We start from the raw sequence: 18791 nt of genomic DNA, 5'->3' as shown, positions 1-18791 counted from the left end.
TTCTCCAAACTAGGTAGGGTTGTCGCTAGTCACAATTGAAACTCCTCCCACAGCACTCTCAAATTGCCTTATGTCGCCAGCCATTATGAAAAACTGAGAGGAAGCCACAAACTAACTCTCCTCTCATAGCAAACCAGAAAACCATTCATGGCAACTCAACCATGGAAGCACCCCAAGACGCAAGCTAGCCATTGCACATATGTGTCCCTCCGTTGTACATTGTTCAACAGCCGCAACCCATGTAAACAACACTTCCCTCAACCACAAACAGTGTCGAACACCACCACGGAAGAGCACCTCTCCCTTTGTGGTAAACCAAGCTCAAACATCCCATGTTTCATGATATAAAAAGTAGAGAAGCTCGGTGGCCTATTGTGCACCAGTTTGAGTCATATACCACTTAGTTAGGCCTTGGACATCATCCCCAAGCCACGATCAGCTACCAATGACACCCCGAAGCTCTAAGAACCACCACCCATAACCAAAAGCAACCTCATAGTGAGGTGCTTGTACCAAACTGTAGGCCCTTCGTTCCTCCTACGTTAAACCCAAGAAAACACCATTTTAGACCTCCCACGATACTGCTCACCATGTCAAATCACCATTACTTGGCCATTGCAGTCCAATGACACAACCCACCCACAAGGTTGTAAGAATAATGCTAGGGACAAGCCACAAATATACAAGCCTTATGCAAGCCATTTGGTTTAAAAAAAAAAAATGGGCCCCACAAAAGAAAAATGTGAATTTTTCATACTTTTTCATGATGAGGTCCACTTTTTTTTTTTTTTTAATAGAAGGTCTGTGCAAGGTTTGTACATTTTAGGGTTGTATATATAATTGTTCTTTTGGTAATTTATTCTCAAATACATAAAAAAGGGCGATTATGAATTTTAAAATGTTTATGACTATAATATATTTATCTACTCAATACTTTATTTTCATATGATATTGCATCTGAAAATTCTTTGTCATGACATTCTATTTGTGCTTCTGTTTTGCCCTTACTATAGTTGTAAAACTGTAGTTTCTGTTGTTATGTTGGTACCAACATCTCTGTTTCTGAATACACCTACTTTGGAGAAAAAGTGTTTTTCTGTGTCGTTTTTCTTGTTTGCACACTCGGCGTGTTGAGTTTAAAGGGGGAAGATTTTACTTCTGTTTGTATCAGGATTGGTTGTTGGGGATAGTACAACTATGCCACGGGGAGTTACACATGACCTCTTGTTATGATTTTGTTTCAATTATGCTTATGCCAAAAGTCTTTTGTCTATATTATTATTTTAAATAAATATTTTTAGAATATCGTTCTATTATGTTTTAGATTCTATTTTGTTATGCATTATGTAACTAGCTCATATTTATACACTAGTATATATTTGTTGCTTAATGAGTTTATGGACTCACCCCTCTATCTACACCATTTTTTAAGATGACTTTGATAGTTGTAACAGTTGAAATAGATGACATGTGATAAGATTATAAGTGCCAGGTGGCATGAGTGGATTTTTCCAAATTAAGAGAAATTTTCCCAGTGTTTAGTTTATTTTACTCAAAATGATTTTTTAGACATTTGATTTTGGAGATTTTTTTTTTTTAAGTTCTTATTATTGGGGATTTTAGGTTAATGGGGTTCATATCAAGGTGTGGGTAGTGACAAAGTGCCAACCAAGCTAGTTGCTCCGGGTGAGCTCGATTGCTCGCTTGTGCTTTATTGTTCAGTAGGTTGATTGCTCACCATGCACATTGCTTGGTGCGAGTATCATTGTTTGCCCGAGTTTTATTGGGCACCATGCTTGTGCTTAGGGGAGCTCCATTGCTCACTCGGGTTTTATTGCATTCTGGGTAGAGTGCCCACCTCACTTGTTTCTCAAGTCAAGCTCTATTTTGTGCCCCTGTGTAGCTCGGGGGCAAGCTTCATGCTCACCCCTAAGCTATGTGCATGGTCACACAATGCACTTTACTTAAAACATATATAAATAGAGAGTAGTAAGGGACTTAACTTCATGGATGTTTGGCATGATTTCCTTTTTGATCCAGAACCCTACTCGCTATAATCCTCCATTTTGTGCAGTGTTACCTTTGTGTTGAATTAAGTTTGTTGAATCTCACAAACGGTGCTAAACTATTGATGCATTTTTTCAGTGGGGTCAGAGCCCAACATTACAATCGAACAATTTTCAACGATGGCTTGAGCATTGATAATATGCTTGGATTCTCATATGTGAAATAAATAATAAATAAAGAATATAAACTATAAATAAATAGACACAAAAATTTACATGATTAAGCTTCAGCATAGAAGCTCGTGTCATGAGTTGTTTAGGGGCGAAACCCACTATGTTAGGTGATTTTATAGTCTCTCATGATCATTTATAGGTCTCATTACAATGGAGAAAATTTAGCTTCTTGAAAGGTTGAAGAAGACACCTTCGCTGTAGAAATCTTGAGATGGGAGCCAATGATTTGAAAAGTCTTTGTCTATAGAGATGTTTGGAAATTTCTACAAATTCCCTCCTTTTATAGAATACTCTTTCATTCTTTATAGTTGAGTCATTCTTACCTTATATCACTTTCACCATCTTTGTCTCTGAGTCAACCCCTTTTAATTTTATCTCTTCTTTTATTCTTGGTAATTTCTTCTAATGCACTAGACCCAATTCATTTTATATATGACAACAAACTTCTTTTTCTTCAGTGTTCGCAAATGGAAATCTTTTCCATCTCTTCGACGAAGAATGAAACTCTACTCTCTCTTTGATTTCTTAACACTCTCTCCCTTCACTAGGGGTGTAACCGGTCTGGTTCGATCCGGTTTTTGAGAAAATTTAGGACCGAACTGGTATGGACTGATTTTGCATTTTCAAAAATCGATTACGCACCCGTTATCCCCCTAAACCGGTACATCCAGTTTTATTGATTTCAGTCCGATTTGATCCAGTGTTTTGGTTTTAATAAAATGCAATATACTATGATATTTACATTAATATAACATACTTTATATATATATATATATATATTATGTTATCATATATAAATATTAGTAATAATTATACTAATAATATTAAGTTACTAATACATAGTACTAACATATAAATTACCATTATGAATATCACTTATATCACTTATATGATCATTGATAATAGCACTATAGTATCATCTAGTGATATAACATTAATATAATTGCTAATGCTATAATGATTTATATAGTTGTTTTATGTTTATATATAAACTTAAAGTGGATTAGTAGATTACCAATCCTATTATGTATTTATCAAAGATTTAAAAGAATATGTTGAGAATTTATTATGCCATAAAATGTAATTAATATATTTTTTATTATTAATAACATATAACTAAAAAAATTACAAATATTCATATTGAAGGTTAAGATCGTATGTTATAAATTATAATATAAAATTATTTCAAATATGATATATAATTATATCTTATATATCCAAAATTCATATATAATTATATATAAAAATTATATATACATAAATTTTTTTATATAATATTCAAAATTATATAAAATTAATTTTTACATATTAATTTTTCATAACTAGTTCGGTCTGGTCTGGTCTCAGAAAGTAGGAAACCAAAATCGGACCAGTTTTGGTTGGTTTGCACAACATAAGAATCAGTTCCAGAACTAGACCGGTTATAAATTAGTTCGGTCCAGTTTGGGCCGATTCACCAGTTTATCGGTCCAAAATTACACCCCTACCCCTCACTCTCACCGGACTCCCAAATCTGTAATATATCATTCTTAGATATGACCAATTATTTGTCGTCAATTTTGAACTTAGGTTTCACTTGTCATCTTCTCATCTTCTATCTATTTAATTGAACTTTGACTCCTTGTGAGTCATTCCACCACAACAAATCCCTTTCTGCCGATCCTCTTTTATGCACCTCGCACCCTCTCTCAATCGCAACTCCACACCAAGTCACCATTGCCCACTTGTCCACCTTTGTTCACCTCCACACCAAGTCACCATTGCCCACTTGTCCACCTTTGTTCCATTGGCACATCTCTCTCTCTCTCTCTCTCTCTCTCTCTCTCTCTCTCTCCCCTCCCCCCTATTTGTCCACTCTACCAGTGCACAACCAATAGAGGCTATTGCACCACATGCACAACTATTTTGAACCACTCACCACAAGTTCGACAAGATGCTCTCTTTTTACTCATGTACATGTTAAAACAATGGCTAACTTATATTGTGGAGTGACCAGACAGTTCTAAGAATTTTGTGGGTTGGTGTATTTTGGTGTTGGTTGATTGGTGGTAAGTTGAGAGAATGAAGGTTGGTTTATAGTGTATCTCTATAGAAATGGAGAGTGATTTTGTTTAGTTATTTGCTATGGTTGAGGTGAAATCAAAATAGAGAAATTTTAGCATGCATATCTCTTGTAGTCAAAACTTTAAAGTTGATTCTTAGTTAGATTGTGCAAATGGTGTTTAGTTAGAGTATAGCATATTGGGCATGGTTTTGTGGTTAGTCTGGTTTATGAATTACTAATATACTATTGATGATTTTTGGACTAGGTTGGATGCTACTACTATTCGGTTACAAGGCTTAGATAGTGCAATGCAAAAATCAAGTAATATACTACTTTCGTGAAAAACCTTCATATTTTGTTATGAAAACAACATCAAGCAGTTTATGCTCTATTCTTTGTATATGAAAATGAAATGTGACATTTTATCATGATTGGCATAGACATGAACAATTTTTGCATTCTAATTCTCTACTGCATAAAATGTGAATATGAAGTCTAGATTTTTTATCTGAATATATATATATATATATATATATATATATTATCTACTCAGTATACTATTATGTTATTTGTTTGTTCTAAAAATATTGAGGCATAAGATTTTGTTATGCTTTTGGTTATGGTTCATAACACGGGTTAAAAGTGTGGCCTCTATTCTTACCTTTCCACAAGTGAAAAATCATGGTCTCTATTCTAATCTTGCCATGAGTGTAAAATAATGATCTCTGTTGTTGCCTTGCCACGGGTGTAAAATGGTGGTCTCTATTCTAGAGATAAACAAGCCTCTCATGGGGTAAATATGGCCTATGTTCTGAGTTCAATTGCTTTGGTGACAAAGTGATTTATGAAATGTGCATAAGCCTATCATGGGGTAAATATAGCCTTTGTTCTGAATTTAGTAGCTTTGGTAACAAAGTGATTTATGTTTTTCTTAGCTAATGTGAAATATGCACATGCTTGTCACGGGCCTCTATTCTAAGTTCAGTCGCTTTGGTGATAAAGTGCTTTATATTATGCTTAACTAACCTGAAATATGCACTAGTTTGCCATGGGGTAAACATGACCTCCATTGTGAGTTAACTCACTTTGGTGACAAAGTGATTTAAGTTCTGCTTGGCTAACTATAGATATGTACAACCCTGGCATGGGAGTAAATACGGTCTTTGTTTCTATCTTTAATATTATTTGAGTACACTTGTGCATAACGTCTTTTGTCTATATTATTATTGTATCTGAAATACAACTGCTATTTTTTAAACTGTTTTATTATGCATTCTTTAACTAGCTCATGTTTAATCATTAGTCTGCTTACTAAGTCGATGAACTCACTCATTTATTTCCTCTATTGTTTTATGGATTCGATAGTTGTGACAAGATTATAGAAAAAAAAAAAAAAAAAAAAAAAAGGTGAGATAAATGCCCATTTATATAAGTAGATTTATGATATTTTAGAGAATATGTAAGAGTGTCGAGTTTACTTTCTTTGAAAGGACTTTGAGATATTTGAGTTTGGAAAATTATTGTATCTAAGTTTTATAATTTATAGATAAAAGTTAAAAGGTTCAGTCGAGAGCCCGGAGCATGATAGAACAAATCTAGGAGTGTAACCGGTCCAGTCAAGTTTGATTTTAGACAAAATTTAGGATTGAACTGATATATATCGATTTTGCATTTTCAAAAATTGATTATACACAGGTTACCTTCTAAACCAGTACTTCTGGTTTTACCTGTTTCGGTCTAGTTCGGTCCGGTTTTAACATAATAAATATATTAATATTACTAATGTATTTATCAAAAGAAATATATTGAAAATTTATTAAGTAATAAAATGTATTTAATATATATTTTTTATATTTAAAACATATGGTCAAATAAATATTTATTTTTAAGATTAAAATGTTATGTTATAAATTATAATATATTATTTCATATATAATTATATATATTATATATAATATATTTTATATTATATATAATATTAAAAATTAATAAAATATATATAATAAGTGAACCGGTCCGGTTTGGTACGGTGTTGGAAAACTTAAAATCGATTACAGATTGAATTTGACCAGTTTTTAAAATAAAGAAAATGATTTCGAACCGAATCGAACTGAACCAACTGGCCAAGTCTGGGCCGGTTTTTCGGTTTATTTTTAAACCCCTAAACAAGTCTAATTTAAAACTATCTACTTACGAAACTACTTTAAGTCTAATTTGGATTCCATCTCTACACCATCACTGAACTTCCTCACCAAGAGCGCCCTTGAACTCACCCCAACCCTTGAAGCTCTAACACACTGAAAGCTCTCCACAACCCTTGAACTCAAACTTAAAACAATAATATTACTATGTAATGTTATATGATATTATAATAACTTAATAAATTTCAAAGACGTAAATTTCATAGTTGACCAATTCTGCAGAAGAGTAGTATCATGCCAGTACATAGAAAGAGAGGACACAAAGCAGGAAGCTCATCATCATCATCTGTACCACTTTTATTTGGTCTCTTTTATTCAAGCTTAGTACTCGAGCACATATTTTACATCATTTTACGCACATATGTACATATACACAGTACAGTTTTTCAGTACCTCAACGCACACATTATCATACATATGCTTAACGAAAAAACCACAAAACTGCTCTCAAAACCCCTCTGTAAAGCCTCTTCCTCCTCGACCCATGCAGCAGCTCATTCAAACGCACGACCGCCTTCCTCTTGTTGTCTGCTTGGCCCCGGGAAGAAGAACTCCTGATCCTGGTTCCTGAAGATCTTTTCCACCTCTCTTGCAGGCAAGCTAAAGGCCAACTCCTTCGCCTCCCTCTCAAACTCATTCACAATGTTGTTTTTCCCTAGGAAAATACAAAAGAAAACGGATCAGAATCAGAGACAATGCATGTATAAAGAAAACAAGAGAGTAATAATTTCATGGGTTTGGAATTATTCCAACAAGATATACCTGCGAGAGGGAACCTAACGTTTCCTTGAGCATTGACCTCGAAGCAAAGCACCTGCAGATTCTTATTCCGTGAAGCAATGACAGCAACTGGATGGCCTGCCGGGGCTACAAACACCGTTCCGCGTCTCAAGCGTCCTCTACTCTGCTGATAACTTGGGCCACTCCTACTCCTTCGCCCAGAGCTTCCACTGCCCTCTCGTTGCCCTCTTGATCCGGAGGATGAGCGATGCGGGCACGCCATTTCAAAGTACCCTTCACCTTCAATTACCACAGAGATTTGTGTTGCCCTTGAGTTGTAGTAGGGACCAGCCATTGATCCCTGTAATATTTCGCAAATTTATGATTACCATAATGCGAAAGAAATCATGTTCAGTATTAAAAAAACAATAAGAAAGTATAGGATATATCTGCAGCTAGCTAGCTGCCATGAATGATTGATTACTTTGGTTATATTAGCGAAGGAGACCATGAGGTCGAGGTCTTGTAGCTGCTTGCATTCGTTAGGATCGGTTTCGTAGAGACGCCCAAACTTGTTCGATTGAGAAGGACGTTTGTGGAAAAGATTGAAAGGATGGGTTGAGTCGCCTCCAAAAGGCCATATTCGGGGGGGAGTTTCCTCATGTTGGCTCATAGACTGGATTTGTTCTTTGGATGCCTTGATGATGATTCCTTGCCTCTGTTTCCCGAAGAGCTTCTCCAACTGATCCCTTCGTGTCTGGTTGATTTTGGAATTGGAAATTGAAATTTGATCCAATTAGTGACACTAACCAATAAACAAACTTACAAAATAGCTCTTCAATGGAATGGAGACAAATGGGAGGGAGGACGGACCTTGAGAGCAGCTTCAAGAACCTCCCAGCTGAATGCCCGGTAAAATGATTCTGGGTCTTCGCCACCTGACCCGTGGAATGCCTACATCATGGGGTTTACAACAATAAGTCGACATGATTTGACAAAGCAAAGAACGCCCTGTCTTATTAGCTCATCTTTTTACCTAGCCAGAGTTCTATGATCATGAAAAAATGAACCGCACTTATCATGCCGTTGACTCATTCATGGAAAATTAACCAAACAAAAAGGAAATGGAAAATTGATATTTGGCCTCTTGCACATATTAATTACCTCGAAATGGCCAGGAACAGAGACGGGTCGGAGGATTTGGACAATATAAAGCTTCTCATTCTCATCCCTATTGATCAAATAAACAGGTGTTCCAGCTGGAATCCTCATGATATCTCCCTGTTCCACGTTGAAGTTCTCTCTCTTCTCCTCCCTAACTGTTGTGATTGTTGATCGCCCTGGTTATACAATACGATAAAAAAGAACCACCAACCTTAGGATCCGAGAATTGTAAATAACTTATGGTGATTACTGATAAGTGATTATAAAAGAAAAACTAGTGTGAAAGGAAGATTACATACCTTTAGCAACAAAGAGGACAAGTTCAGCATCAAAATGGGCCGGGGAAATGAAGGTTTGAGGATTGGCTTCAAGAATCGCCACACGAAAATTCTCAATGCCGCGGAGAAGTTTCGATCTCTTCGTGAACTTCTCCAGGACCTGATCTCTGCCTTCATCAGTACTAGCTCTGGTTTCAAAATCCTCATCTTCAAAAACATAAGGATTTTGCTCCTCATGCTCCCCGCCGAACTCCTCTTCTTCATAGCTTTCTTCTCTACTGCTTCCCTCCTCTGATCTCCTCCTCTCTGTTCCCTCCCGAGCTTTTTTCTCTCTGTGATACTCCTCACAACTCCTCTGACATTGTTCCTTCTCTTGTTCATCGAATTGTCTTTGGTGCCTGCACTGGTGCTTGCATTGTTTCAGCTCCGGGTCTTGCATGGCCAGAGCTAAACCAGCGCATATTGCCAGGAGGGATAGAAGTAAGAGAGCTATAGGAATCTTAGGTTTGAAAGCCATACTTGATACTAGTGTCGAGATTTGTGATCCGTTGTGAAGAGGATGAATATGGCTGTGGCAATATTTGTAGTGTGAGCAGATGGAGGATGAGTCAATGAGAACATCCAATAGAGGCCATGCAGGAGGACGAGTGTTCGATACGTGTCCTTCAGATGAGAATTCAGTGCCAAGTATTTGCAAGGTACAACGAAGACATTATTGTCTTGCAGCAATTGTTTCTTTGATTTTTGGCACTATTGTGGCAACTCGAAGCTGTGATTTCATAGCCTTCATCATTTACACGAAATCGACAATGTTACTTTGTCTTTACTGGAGTCTTCACGTGTAGGATGATTAATGTATACTAAGTACTTAAAAGATGTACCATCAAAATGTCTAGCCGTCTTAGCTCAGTCGGTAGAGCGCATGGCTTTTAACCATGTGGTCGTGGGTTCGAATCCCACAGACGGCGTTTTAGTTTTTATGATCAGGCTATCGTGCATGATGATCAACAAGCCGCCATTTTCTTTTCGGCTTTTCCTTTTCTTTCAAGTTTCTTTCTTTGTTAGGGGTTTTTATTTTCAGTTGAACGTAATATTTACGAGACTTCAAAGCAAGCATTCGACTATTGTAGCAGACAAATTAGGTGGTCCATGCGAGAACATAGCAATTCGTACAGTTTTGAGCAACTTAAAATAGTACATCAAAACCGAAAAGGAAGCAGGGCATATACGTGACTGTCTCAACTCATTGAAACCACACCCCCACCCCCTCTCCAAAAAACAAGTGTCTACAACATCTTCAAGTTTATTGTGTTGACACTTGCCATAAAGTTGAACCAAGAAAATGTCTCTCTCAAAGTTCAGGCATGCCCTTCCCTGTCTTAGCATCATAGGTCTTCTCCAATACGAGATCCAGTGTTGTATCCTTGGGGCCAGCTGCAAAAGCAAACAACCAATAAAGAAAGTGTCAGGTCATCAGTAGCAGAATGGTAAACACAATATGGTAGTATTCAGAAGCAGCATTACTAATTCCTCCTTTCTTTTTTTCCCCCTCAAGGTTAAAATCCGACTTCTAAACCTATTCCAAAGGAAAAACACTGGCAAACATATCTACCGATGGACGTTCAGCTGAAAAGCCATATTGGCACCAATTGACAGCCTTAATTTCAATTATTCTGCTACTACTGGAAAACTGGTGTTTGAAGAGGCACTTGTACCTTAATTTGAATTATTTTGCAACTACTGGGCAACAGGTGCTACAACAGATATAATTCATATAAAATAGAGGGAAAGGAAAACTTAAGTACGTCACAAGGCAATTGACACATCTACTATAAAATTGTGCCAGTATATTAAATCTAAAATTTTATGTTTTCCCCGTATTTATTGTGCCCGTCTTCATTTCTTTTACCCATAATGTTTTAAGCCTCGGCCTATAACTCCTTAATCCATCAAGTTGAATTAAATAGTTTTTCTCACAAGCCCATTAATTGCTCTTCCTTGGACGTTACCATCTTAAGTGACACTATCTATTCCTCTACCTTTGAACACCTTCACCGCTTATATTTTCTACCACTCACTCATTTACTTGAGCATTCTTATTTAGGCTCCACATATCTTACAAACAAATGGTTTCTTAACGGCACCATTTTCTGCACAAACAAACATAGCAAGTCTAATAATGTTCATATGCAATACATATATACTCCAATTCAGTTTTTTGCATATCCAATATACATATATACATATATACATATATAATACATCTGTGTTATGTGTATGCATGTGTGTAGGTATGTATGTATATGTAGACATTTTACAATTTACATATATTGAAAATTGGCCATCAATAGACCTTCACACTTTTCTGAACAAGAATTTGACAACTAATGATTAAAATAATAAAAGTTTCGATGCATTTTCTTAACTTCATTTCATGTGAGGCATATTGAATAACTGCCATCATAGTTGGCAATCAAAATTCAAAATTTCGTTCCATATTCCTCACTTTAGTTTTATGTTATATGGGATCCTTAAACTAGAAGCAAGGCAATGACTTCCATGCCTCTCATCTCATGGCTTACGTCCAACAGCTAGAGAGATTCTCATGTTTTCACAAGTCAGGCAAACGAAACAAATCTATGTAATATAGGAGCTTTCTTAAGACATTGTGATTTTGGAATTCCCCATAATCGTTTTATAGCACAAATCAGCCTAATAATTGGGCACCACAATATCCCCAACTCAAAACTATCAACATTCTCGTGAGGGCATTATTTGCCAACAGTTCTCTCGACCACATGAGATTACCAAGTTAGCTCTAATACCGAACGTCACAACTCAAGAACATTCACACAGTACCTTCACAAAAAATCTTGGGTACTCCACATGCAGTCTTCCTATAATTGCAAATTCAAACATAAACTATGAAGGCAACTGTATATTTTCAGTAGGATTTTGGGAAGTCTAATCACAAGATTTGCAATAAGAAAAACAAATACATCTGAATAACATTCACCGAGTTAAACAGGAAAAAATTAAGAACGAAAAGCAAAAGAGGGAGGGGATTAAGCTCTGGATAAGTACCAAGAGTAGGCCTTGGTGTAGTCCTTATCTTCAAGATTTCAGGACGAGGTATTATGGATCCAGATGCTCCCAGACCCCTAGATACTCTTACTTTAGTGCCATCTTCAAGATATCTAGATCCGACCTTACATGGCTTCCTGCATAACTAAACATTACACATTACTTCTGAGAAATAAGTATAAAACAAATTAAAGAATACCAAGGATTGCTATATAAGATTCCAAAAATAATTCCGCACCCTGTCACTGGGTCAACAACTTGAACATTCGATACGTGCAGTGGTGCTTCAACAGTAAATATTCCACCTTCATGACCTTGCCCTTGTTTGATATGCTTTTTTACCTGGAAAAATATGTAAAAAACAAATTGGAAAATAAGTGGTAAAACTATGCCAAATACATATTTTGTTATGGCACAAAATTACACAATCCATGCAAATATTGGGGTTTGGGTACTTCATAAAAAATATATATTATTGGAGATGTGAAAAAATAGTTATAATATAGGCGCATAAGAAAACAAATTGACCATCAAGAACAAAAAATCCTATTAATTGATGAAAACATAATGTTAAAAATTCAGGCATGTCATAACATATGTACTTAACAAAGAATCATGCCACCAGGTTCTTGGCTGCATAGTATAATTCCGACCTTTAATGCACAAGATCCTAAATTTGAAACACAAAACGATTACCATGGGACATTCGGATACATTTTCCTTAACGTGATACATTATACAAGCAAAGAAGGATTGGACAGGTGACATAAGAGAGGTTTTTTTGAAATAAAAGAAAGAAAAAGATTCACTGAACCCACAACTTGTTTGATTTGCTTTAATCTTGAAAACTATTGCATATTCACAAAATACTGCATTAAAAAATTTGGAATGTAATTTGAATATATTTATTTATGTATATATTATAAATAATGGAGAAACCTCATGTTCATAGGAGTAAATAGTGACTAAAAGCACTTGGTTAGTCGCATAAACTATGAGGGGAATAGTGGGACAGTTCAAAGCTCCAAAGAACAGAAGGTTAGAGCATCATAAAAAGAAGATTACTAGTCCGTAAGATAAGGAAAGATGTATCTTTTACTTTTAAAAATAGTGAAATAATCCAAAAACTGAATTTAATCTTACAAATACCATTTGCTGCTTGAACAGAATAACAGCTAAAAAACTAGTGTATTTTGTAAAGACACACTTATTCGACTTAACCATCGTACTACATTTTTATGCGAATTCCCTATAATATTGCTTAGCACATCATATCGATCACTTTTGCTTTCTTTATCTTGTTTCATCCTGAACAAATGAGGACATGCACTCACCACACAGGCAATACAATAACGAATCAAGGTCCCCCCATGTTCTTGCCCAAAGATGAGACCCTCGAGTGAGAGAAAAGAGTGACACAAAGTGGATCCAACAGCATTTATTGTTGCCCGTAAAACTATTTCGGGCAATATTAAATTAGCAGTAAATGATATACAATCCACTTCATGTGTCTATTTCCCATTTGAGCCCCTTCAGTTCGGGTAAGAGCATGATGGAATCTTTTTCCTACATTAACATACACTAGAAATGGGGCTATTGAAACCTACTAGAACAACATAATTTTTTCAAAAATGCTATTCCCATGTCATAAACCAAACAATATTCCGTTTTAAGTAGGCGGAACCCTTATGTTTTGGCTCTTCTCCACATTCTTACCGGGAGATCATAAAATTTGCCTATGATTTTCTCAACTGAGATTTCGATCTAGTTTAAATAAATTGAACAATGTGCTAAAAAGCAGTCAAGAGTTTCTAACCAAATTCTTGCCGTCGACGATGACGCGATTCTGCGATCGAATTACGCGCTTAATAACACCCGTCTCTCCTCTGTCTTTCCCCCTTGTTATCATCACCTGAACAATTACGCCGAGACAAGAGAAAAATGGAAAATGAAAACAATAAAAACCATAAAAATAATGGGAAACAAATCATGGAACAGATAAAACAGAAGACGAAAATAGACAAAGCCAAGAGTTAAAAAAAATGATCTCAGATTGTCTTTCTTACATTATCTCCTCTGAGGATTTTCCAATGCCTAATGAGTTTCTGAGCCGCTTTCCAACCCATTTCGATCTGACCCCTTTCAAACAGCAAAAGGCAACAGCCGAAAATGAAATCACTTTCACCAGCAGATTAGGAAAACGGCGTCGATGAGACTCAATTGGAATTGGGTATAGGAATTTTACCTTAAGACTCAAGCCTGAAGTGCTGGGATTCGGTCGCTCGATGTCAGTCCTCGAGCTTTCGTTTTGTTATCTTTCTATGCAATAGGGTCGTTTTCCTTTCCCTCTGAACTTCAGGCAATAGGGTTTATGTCTTCTGAGTTTTGAGACCTTATAGCCTAAGGCCCTAAATCCTCACGAGTCTCATGGTCCTGTGGACAGGCGTTACTCAGGTCTCTGGATCTGCAAGTTCACCGGACCATTTTATTTGGGATAAATACGAGTATCCCACACTTACGAATATAATTTCATTAGATAAAATGTGAAACTTTAATACTTTTTTGAATTATGCTTTATTTTATTCAAAGTAAAATTAGAAAATTAATGGATAATGTCATCTCACCGTAATAAAATAAAAATGAGATGAGATTATAATATGTAGAAATATTAAAAATACAATGTTTCATTTAAGACCTATGTAAGTCCACCAACTAAAATATTTTTAACAATCTTCCACTCGGACCACATAAGTTACTGGAAAACTATAGTAAACTTTATGAACTCAAACTATCATTCTTAAATTTTATGAATGTCATCTCAAAATAATCTAATTCATTGAATAATATCAATATAGGATTATGGCAGTAATTGTCACATTTATCGTGATAAAACCTATCCATGGTCACAAATATTAACATCATTGACAACATAGATCAAGAATGGATGTATAGCATGGAAATTCATGTGATGTGATTCTTTATCTTAGCAATCATATTAGATTAAGAAAAATTAGATTTAGACTTCCTAAATGAAACCCTCTTTATACCTTAAATTGAAACCTATCAATTAGGCCCATTTTTGGAGTACCGAAAACCACTACAAGCCAAGGCTTCTTGAAGAAATTTCTTTTCCCTCCCAAGGCCAAGTCTATGGTTGAAACCCACTCAAGTGCTAGCCTCCAATAGTCACTTGATGGGAATAAAAAAGACTACCCAAACCTTAGCTCATCCACTCAACAAGTCTTGGTAGCAAGGGACAGCAGCTGTGTAGCCCCATTTTCCTCCATCTTTTGGCTGCCAACCTCTCATCAAGGGTCACTCAGCCACCCCTTGTCAACCCTATCTCATGTATATCACACCTTCCTCATTCCTCATTTCATATTGTACATCTTTCCTCACTTTTTTAGAGAGAAATCGATAGAGAGCTTTAGGTAGAGTTTTTGCCAGTTTTTGTCTTGCACTTTTCAGCCATTTGTAAGTCAATTTTCATGACACTATCCTCATATATTTTATTCCTTTGTGAGTCTAGTTTACGTTGATATATGTTGGATAATTTTTCATGGAGTTTTGATTGGTAAAAGCTATTTGAACATGCAAAGGTCTTACTGGGCTACAATTTTGATTCTTGTGTGAAACTTTGATGTTTTGATGAAGCTTTTTGTGAAATATGGGTAGATCTTGCTATGCTGAAGTGTTAACATGTGTATATTCAAGTTAGGCTTGGATTCATAGCATATTAATATTTTTGTAAAATTATTTTGCATGATTTTGAAAATTTAGAAACTAGAAGGTTCAAAATTTCTATTTTGGTGAAGTTATGGTGTTTGGGTTTAGAAACTTGATCTAACAGCTTTGATCTTCACATATGATGTTTTTAAGGCTTTGATCTATGTGTTAAAAGTTTATTTTTAGAAAATATTGGTTTAAATTTTTGATGGAATGATTTTATAGATGCAAGAGTTTGTTTAGGACTTAATCTAAAGGCTTTCGGGTTTGTATTGTGTTTTGTTGAAGCTTTTGCCATGTAATGCTAGATTTAGATCAAGTTTAAACTTGAATGTGAGGTATCTGACTTTATTTATTGAAGTTTTATTATATAATAATCAAGGATCTAGTGTTTTTATTTCAAGTCAAAAGCATGCTATACAAGGTTTTGGTGTTTTAGTGCAAGCCAATTTCTCTATGAAGTATTTTGTAATTTTGGATGTTTAATCAAGCATGCCATCACTCATATTTGAGTGATGAACATGTTAGGAGTGTAATTATGGACTTTTGGAGTCATGGAGTTGTTTTGGACGTCTTAGACCAAGAAGATTATGAGTTGGTCTTTTTTCACCGAAACTTGTGTTTTAACATTTTTGTTGATGTAGTGTGTTGACGCATATCTTCATCAACAGGTCGGAAGAGGAGAAGGATTGTCCCCCCGACGTGCTGAGGCTGACGTGGGCTCAATGGTACTGGGCTTGGACAAGGTGGTGTAAGCCCCCACTTGGTCCGATGCGGCTGTACGGAGTCCATGCATATGGTCATAATGGTGTATAATAGATGACTGCTAAAAAAGTAGAGAGAAGTAAACACATGGATTTATGTGGTTTGGCATTAGGCCTACATCTACCGGGGTTTGAGAGGGGCGAATCCACTATATAAGCTTAATTTATAGTCTCTCAGGGTCTCTCATCCTTACCGTATAGCAGATTTACAACTCATTTTTCTCGATTTGGACACTATCACTAGATGCCGTGTCTGGAGGTTAAAGAAGCCTTCCCGCGAAATCTCTCCGAAGTCTGGTCAAGAGTCTACCCCAAGAAGTCCCTTCGTAGCTCCCAGAAGAAGTCCTCCAAGTTGTCCATCCCCTCCCCTTTTTATCTCTTCCTCTCCCCCCTCTTTATGTCATATCAACTTACCTCACGTCTTTTCCCGCATCCCCTGCCTTCCTGACATTACTTTCTGCCCTCCCTTTCCCTTTTCCGTACTCCCTCATTTCTCCCTATTTCGTCCTCTAGTGAAGCCCCCTTGTTGGGCGTGGGCTTTGAGTGCCCCCATGGGCTTGGGACAAAAAATCACCCCTAACATAGTGAGTTGGAGAGTTTTATACAATGTGTGTGTTGATGGTTTAGCATGATTTCCTATAAGGTGACTTTTTAATGTTTAAAAAATCGGTTTAAGTATGTTAGTTTGATGATTTGCTAAATTACAATAAAAATCAAGTTTTTATCTATAATGTGAATCGGGCAAGGAGTAGTTCTCTTAGTTGTGTATTGTTTTTATGAAATGTGCATGTTGATGTCTTAGCATGATTTTAGACCTATAATGTGATTTTTGAATGTTTCAAAAATTGGTTTAAGCATTTTAGTTTGATGAATTTTCAATTTGCAACAAAAATCAAGTTTTTTGCCTATAATGTGAATCAACCTAAGAATATTTATCTTAGTTGTGTATTATTTTAAATTTTTCTGATTTGAAATTTTATTTTAAGACAAAATTCATATGAGGAAGGTAGATTTTGATAACTTTGGACCTGTTATGCAAAATCATTATTTTATGGGTAAATTTGTAAGTCCCTACAAGTAGAGGGGTAAATTCACAATTTAGCCATAAGTCTATAATTTTTATGTTTTTAAAAGTATGTGAGATATTCTAACTTTTAGAAATATCTCATTTCAATTCACGAGCTTTATGCTCATTTAACATTACGCACAATTATTGTAAGTTAGCCTCTAACTTACTTTGGTGTATTTATATATGTAAAGTGGTAAGATTATTATTGTCATATTCTTGTCACTTATGTTCATTATAAAATGTTATAATATTCAATGCCATTTCATTTATTGCAAGAATATGCTTATATTTTACATGCTATGTTATGCCATATCATCTATCACATGTTCATTTTGTTCCATGCCATGCCAAGTCACATGAATAGAGTATGACATGAAATAAATATTTTCAATTCATTTGGAGTATTTTATTTTTATTACAATCCCAAGTACTAGGATGTGGAGTTATCCTGGTGGAACTCCATTATTCACATTTGAATGTTTAAATTGGTGTGGAATTCCCCAAGTTGATAAAATACCATCAACAGGTTTCGAATAGGACCTAAGTAACTAGTTGCCAAAGTGAAATCAAGCATCCAATGCCAATGGTGCCAACCTCATTTTTATTAGTTTTTAAATTAGTTTAGTCATCATGACATTCTCATAGATGACGCATATGCCTGTGATGTGGTACCGACAAGAGCATATGGGGACTATCGTTCACGTTTAATCAAACATTTATATGCTAAACAAGTTTTCAAATTCATATCACGTTCATGTCAAGTTCAGTTCAGTTTAGTCAAGTCATATATGTCCATGTTCAGTCACGTTTTTCTCAATTAAGCACATGCCACACTAGTTGCAAAGTCATGTCATGCATATTCATGTCCTGATGCATCTATGCCATTTTACTATCATGTATGCATATGTATATTATTGGTAGCTTAGTAACTTACTTTATAAACAAATCTTATTTTATAGTCCTAACTACCATTCCCCCTAGAATGGTAGGTGATGTGTCAAGATCTAGAGATCTTGTGCATGGAATACTAGATGAGGTTAAGTAGTCCACAACGAGACATTAAGGAACTGATAACTATGGTTATCCACTTTTTGGACGCGATTTTGGAGTTATAATCTAGTTGCATGAGCAGCTCAGCAATTTAGTACATTAGATTTTTATTTCCAGACTGTATTTATGGAATGTTGTCTTTTAGTATTCTTTATGTTATATACCCGTTGGATAAGTGTTGTAACCTTTTGGATATTTGTTTATCATGTGAAATTATAAAGTATGTCAATGTTTTTGGGATATGGTACTTATGGTACATTGTATTGCTCAAGGAAAAAAAATTTAATCCACAGCGAATATTGCATATTGTTGGATGCATGCTAGATGCATTGCATACTTAATTGTCATAACATTGTGTTGCATGTCTCGGTACTTCAAGTTCCATCAAATCTCAAGGGGAACTCGGGAACATCACAATCTTGGAAAACACTTTACACTACAAGGCTTGGCC

The 18791-nt window shown here is 35.7% G+C and overlaps 2 protein-coding genes and 1 non-coding gene across 4 annotated transcripts; 1 reads left to right on the top strand and 2 right to left on the bottom strand.

Annotated features, from left to right (window-relative positions):
- Positions 1-6752: 6752 nt before the first annotated feature.
- LOC122317814 (vicilin Jug r 6.0101) lies at positions 6753-9220 on the bottom strand. Its single transcript, XM_043134848.1, has 6 exons — positions 8669-9220; positions 8370-8545; positions 8079-8159; positions 7690-7962; positions 7248-7566; positions 6753-7140 (listed from the first exon to the last, which is right to left on the bottom strand). The coding sequence occupies exons 1-6, from the start codon at positions 9162-9164 to the stop codon at positions 6980-6982; spliced, it is 1506 nt and encodes a 501-aa protein (XP_042990782.1). The 5' UTR covers positions 9165-9220; the 3' UTR covers positions 6753-6979.
- A 322-nt stretch (positions 9221-9542) lies between these two features.
- On the top strand, positions 9543-9615 carry TRNAK-UUU. Its single transcript has one exon. It is a non-coding gene; the product is annotated as a tRNA-Lys (tRNA).
- A 135-nt stretch (positions 9616-9750) lies between these two features.
- Positions 9751-14226, bottom strand: LOC122317815 (50S ribosomal protein L24). 2 transcript variants are annotated; one of them, XM_043134850.1, is made up of 6 exons: positions 13977-14226; positions 13798-13863; positions 13548-13643; positions 11970-12073; positions 11732-11868; positions 9751-10081 (listed from the first exon to the last, which is right to left on the bottom strand). In XM_043134850.1, exons 2-6 carry the CDS (start codon positions 13855-13857, stop codon positions 9999-10001), a joined length of 480 nt encoding a protein of 159 aa, XP_042990784.1. In that variant the 5' UTR covers positions 13858-13863; positions 13977-14226; the 3' UTR covers positions 9751-9998. The 2 variants fall into 2 exon arrangements, with proteins under 2 accessions (XP_042990784.1, XP_042990783.1); XM_043134849.1 differs by having other exon boundaries at positions 13798-13870; positions 13977-14224.
- Positions 14227-18791: the final 4565 nt, after the last annotated feature.

The sequence above is a fragment of the Carya illinoinensis genome, chromosome 8 (assembly GCF_018687715.1).
Source record: "Carya illinoinensis cultivar Pawnee chromosome 8, C.illinoinensisPawnee_v1, whole genome shotgun sequence".
NCBI classification, from domain to species: Eukaryota; Viridiplantae; Streptophyta; class Magnoliopsida; order Fagales; family Juglandaceae; genus Carya; species Carya illinoinensis.
Note: the sequence above shows the minus strand (reverse complement) of the source record. Positions and strands in the feature narration are given on the sequence as shown.

Excerpts from the sequence above, each read along its gene's own strand:
- LOC122317815 (XM_043134850.1), bottom strand. The coding sequence starts at position 13,857 with ATGGGTTGGAAAGCGGCTCAGAAACTCATTAGGCATTGGAAAATCCTC. Across the intron at positions 12,074-13,547 it reads TCGTCGACGGCAAGAATTTG|GTAAAAAAGCATATCAAACA; the intron begins GTTAGAAACTCT and ends ATATTTTTCCAG. Across the intron at positions 10,082-11,731 it reads TACACCAAGGCCTACTCTTG|CTGGCCCCAAGGATACAACA; the intron begins GTACTTATCCAG and ends TTGCTTTTGCAG.
- LOC122317814 (XM_043134848.1), bottom strand. The coding sequence starts at position 9,164 with ATGGCTTTCAAACCTAAGATTCCTATAGCTCTCTTACTTCTATCCCTC. Across the intron at positions 8,546-8,668 it reads TGTCCTCTTTGTTGCTAAAG|GGCGATCAACAATCACAACA; the intron begins GTATGTAATCTT and ends TTGTATAACCAG. Across the intron at positions 7,567-7,689 it reads CCTTCGCTAATATAACCAAA|GGATCAATGGCTGGTCCCTA; the intron begins GTAATCAATCAT and ends GAAATATTACAG.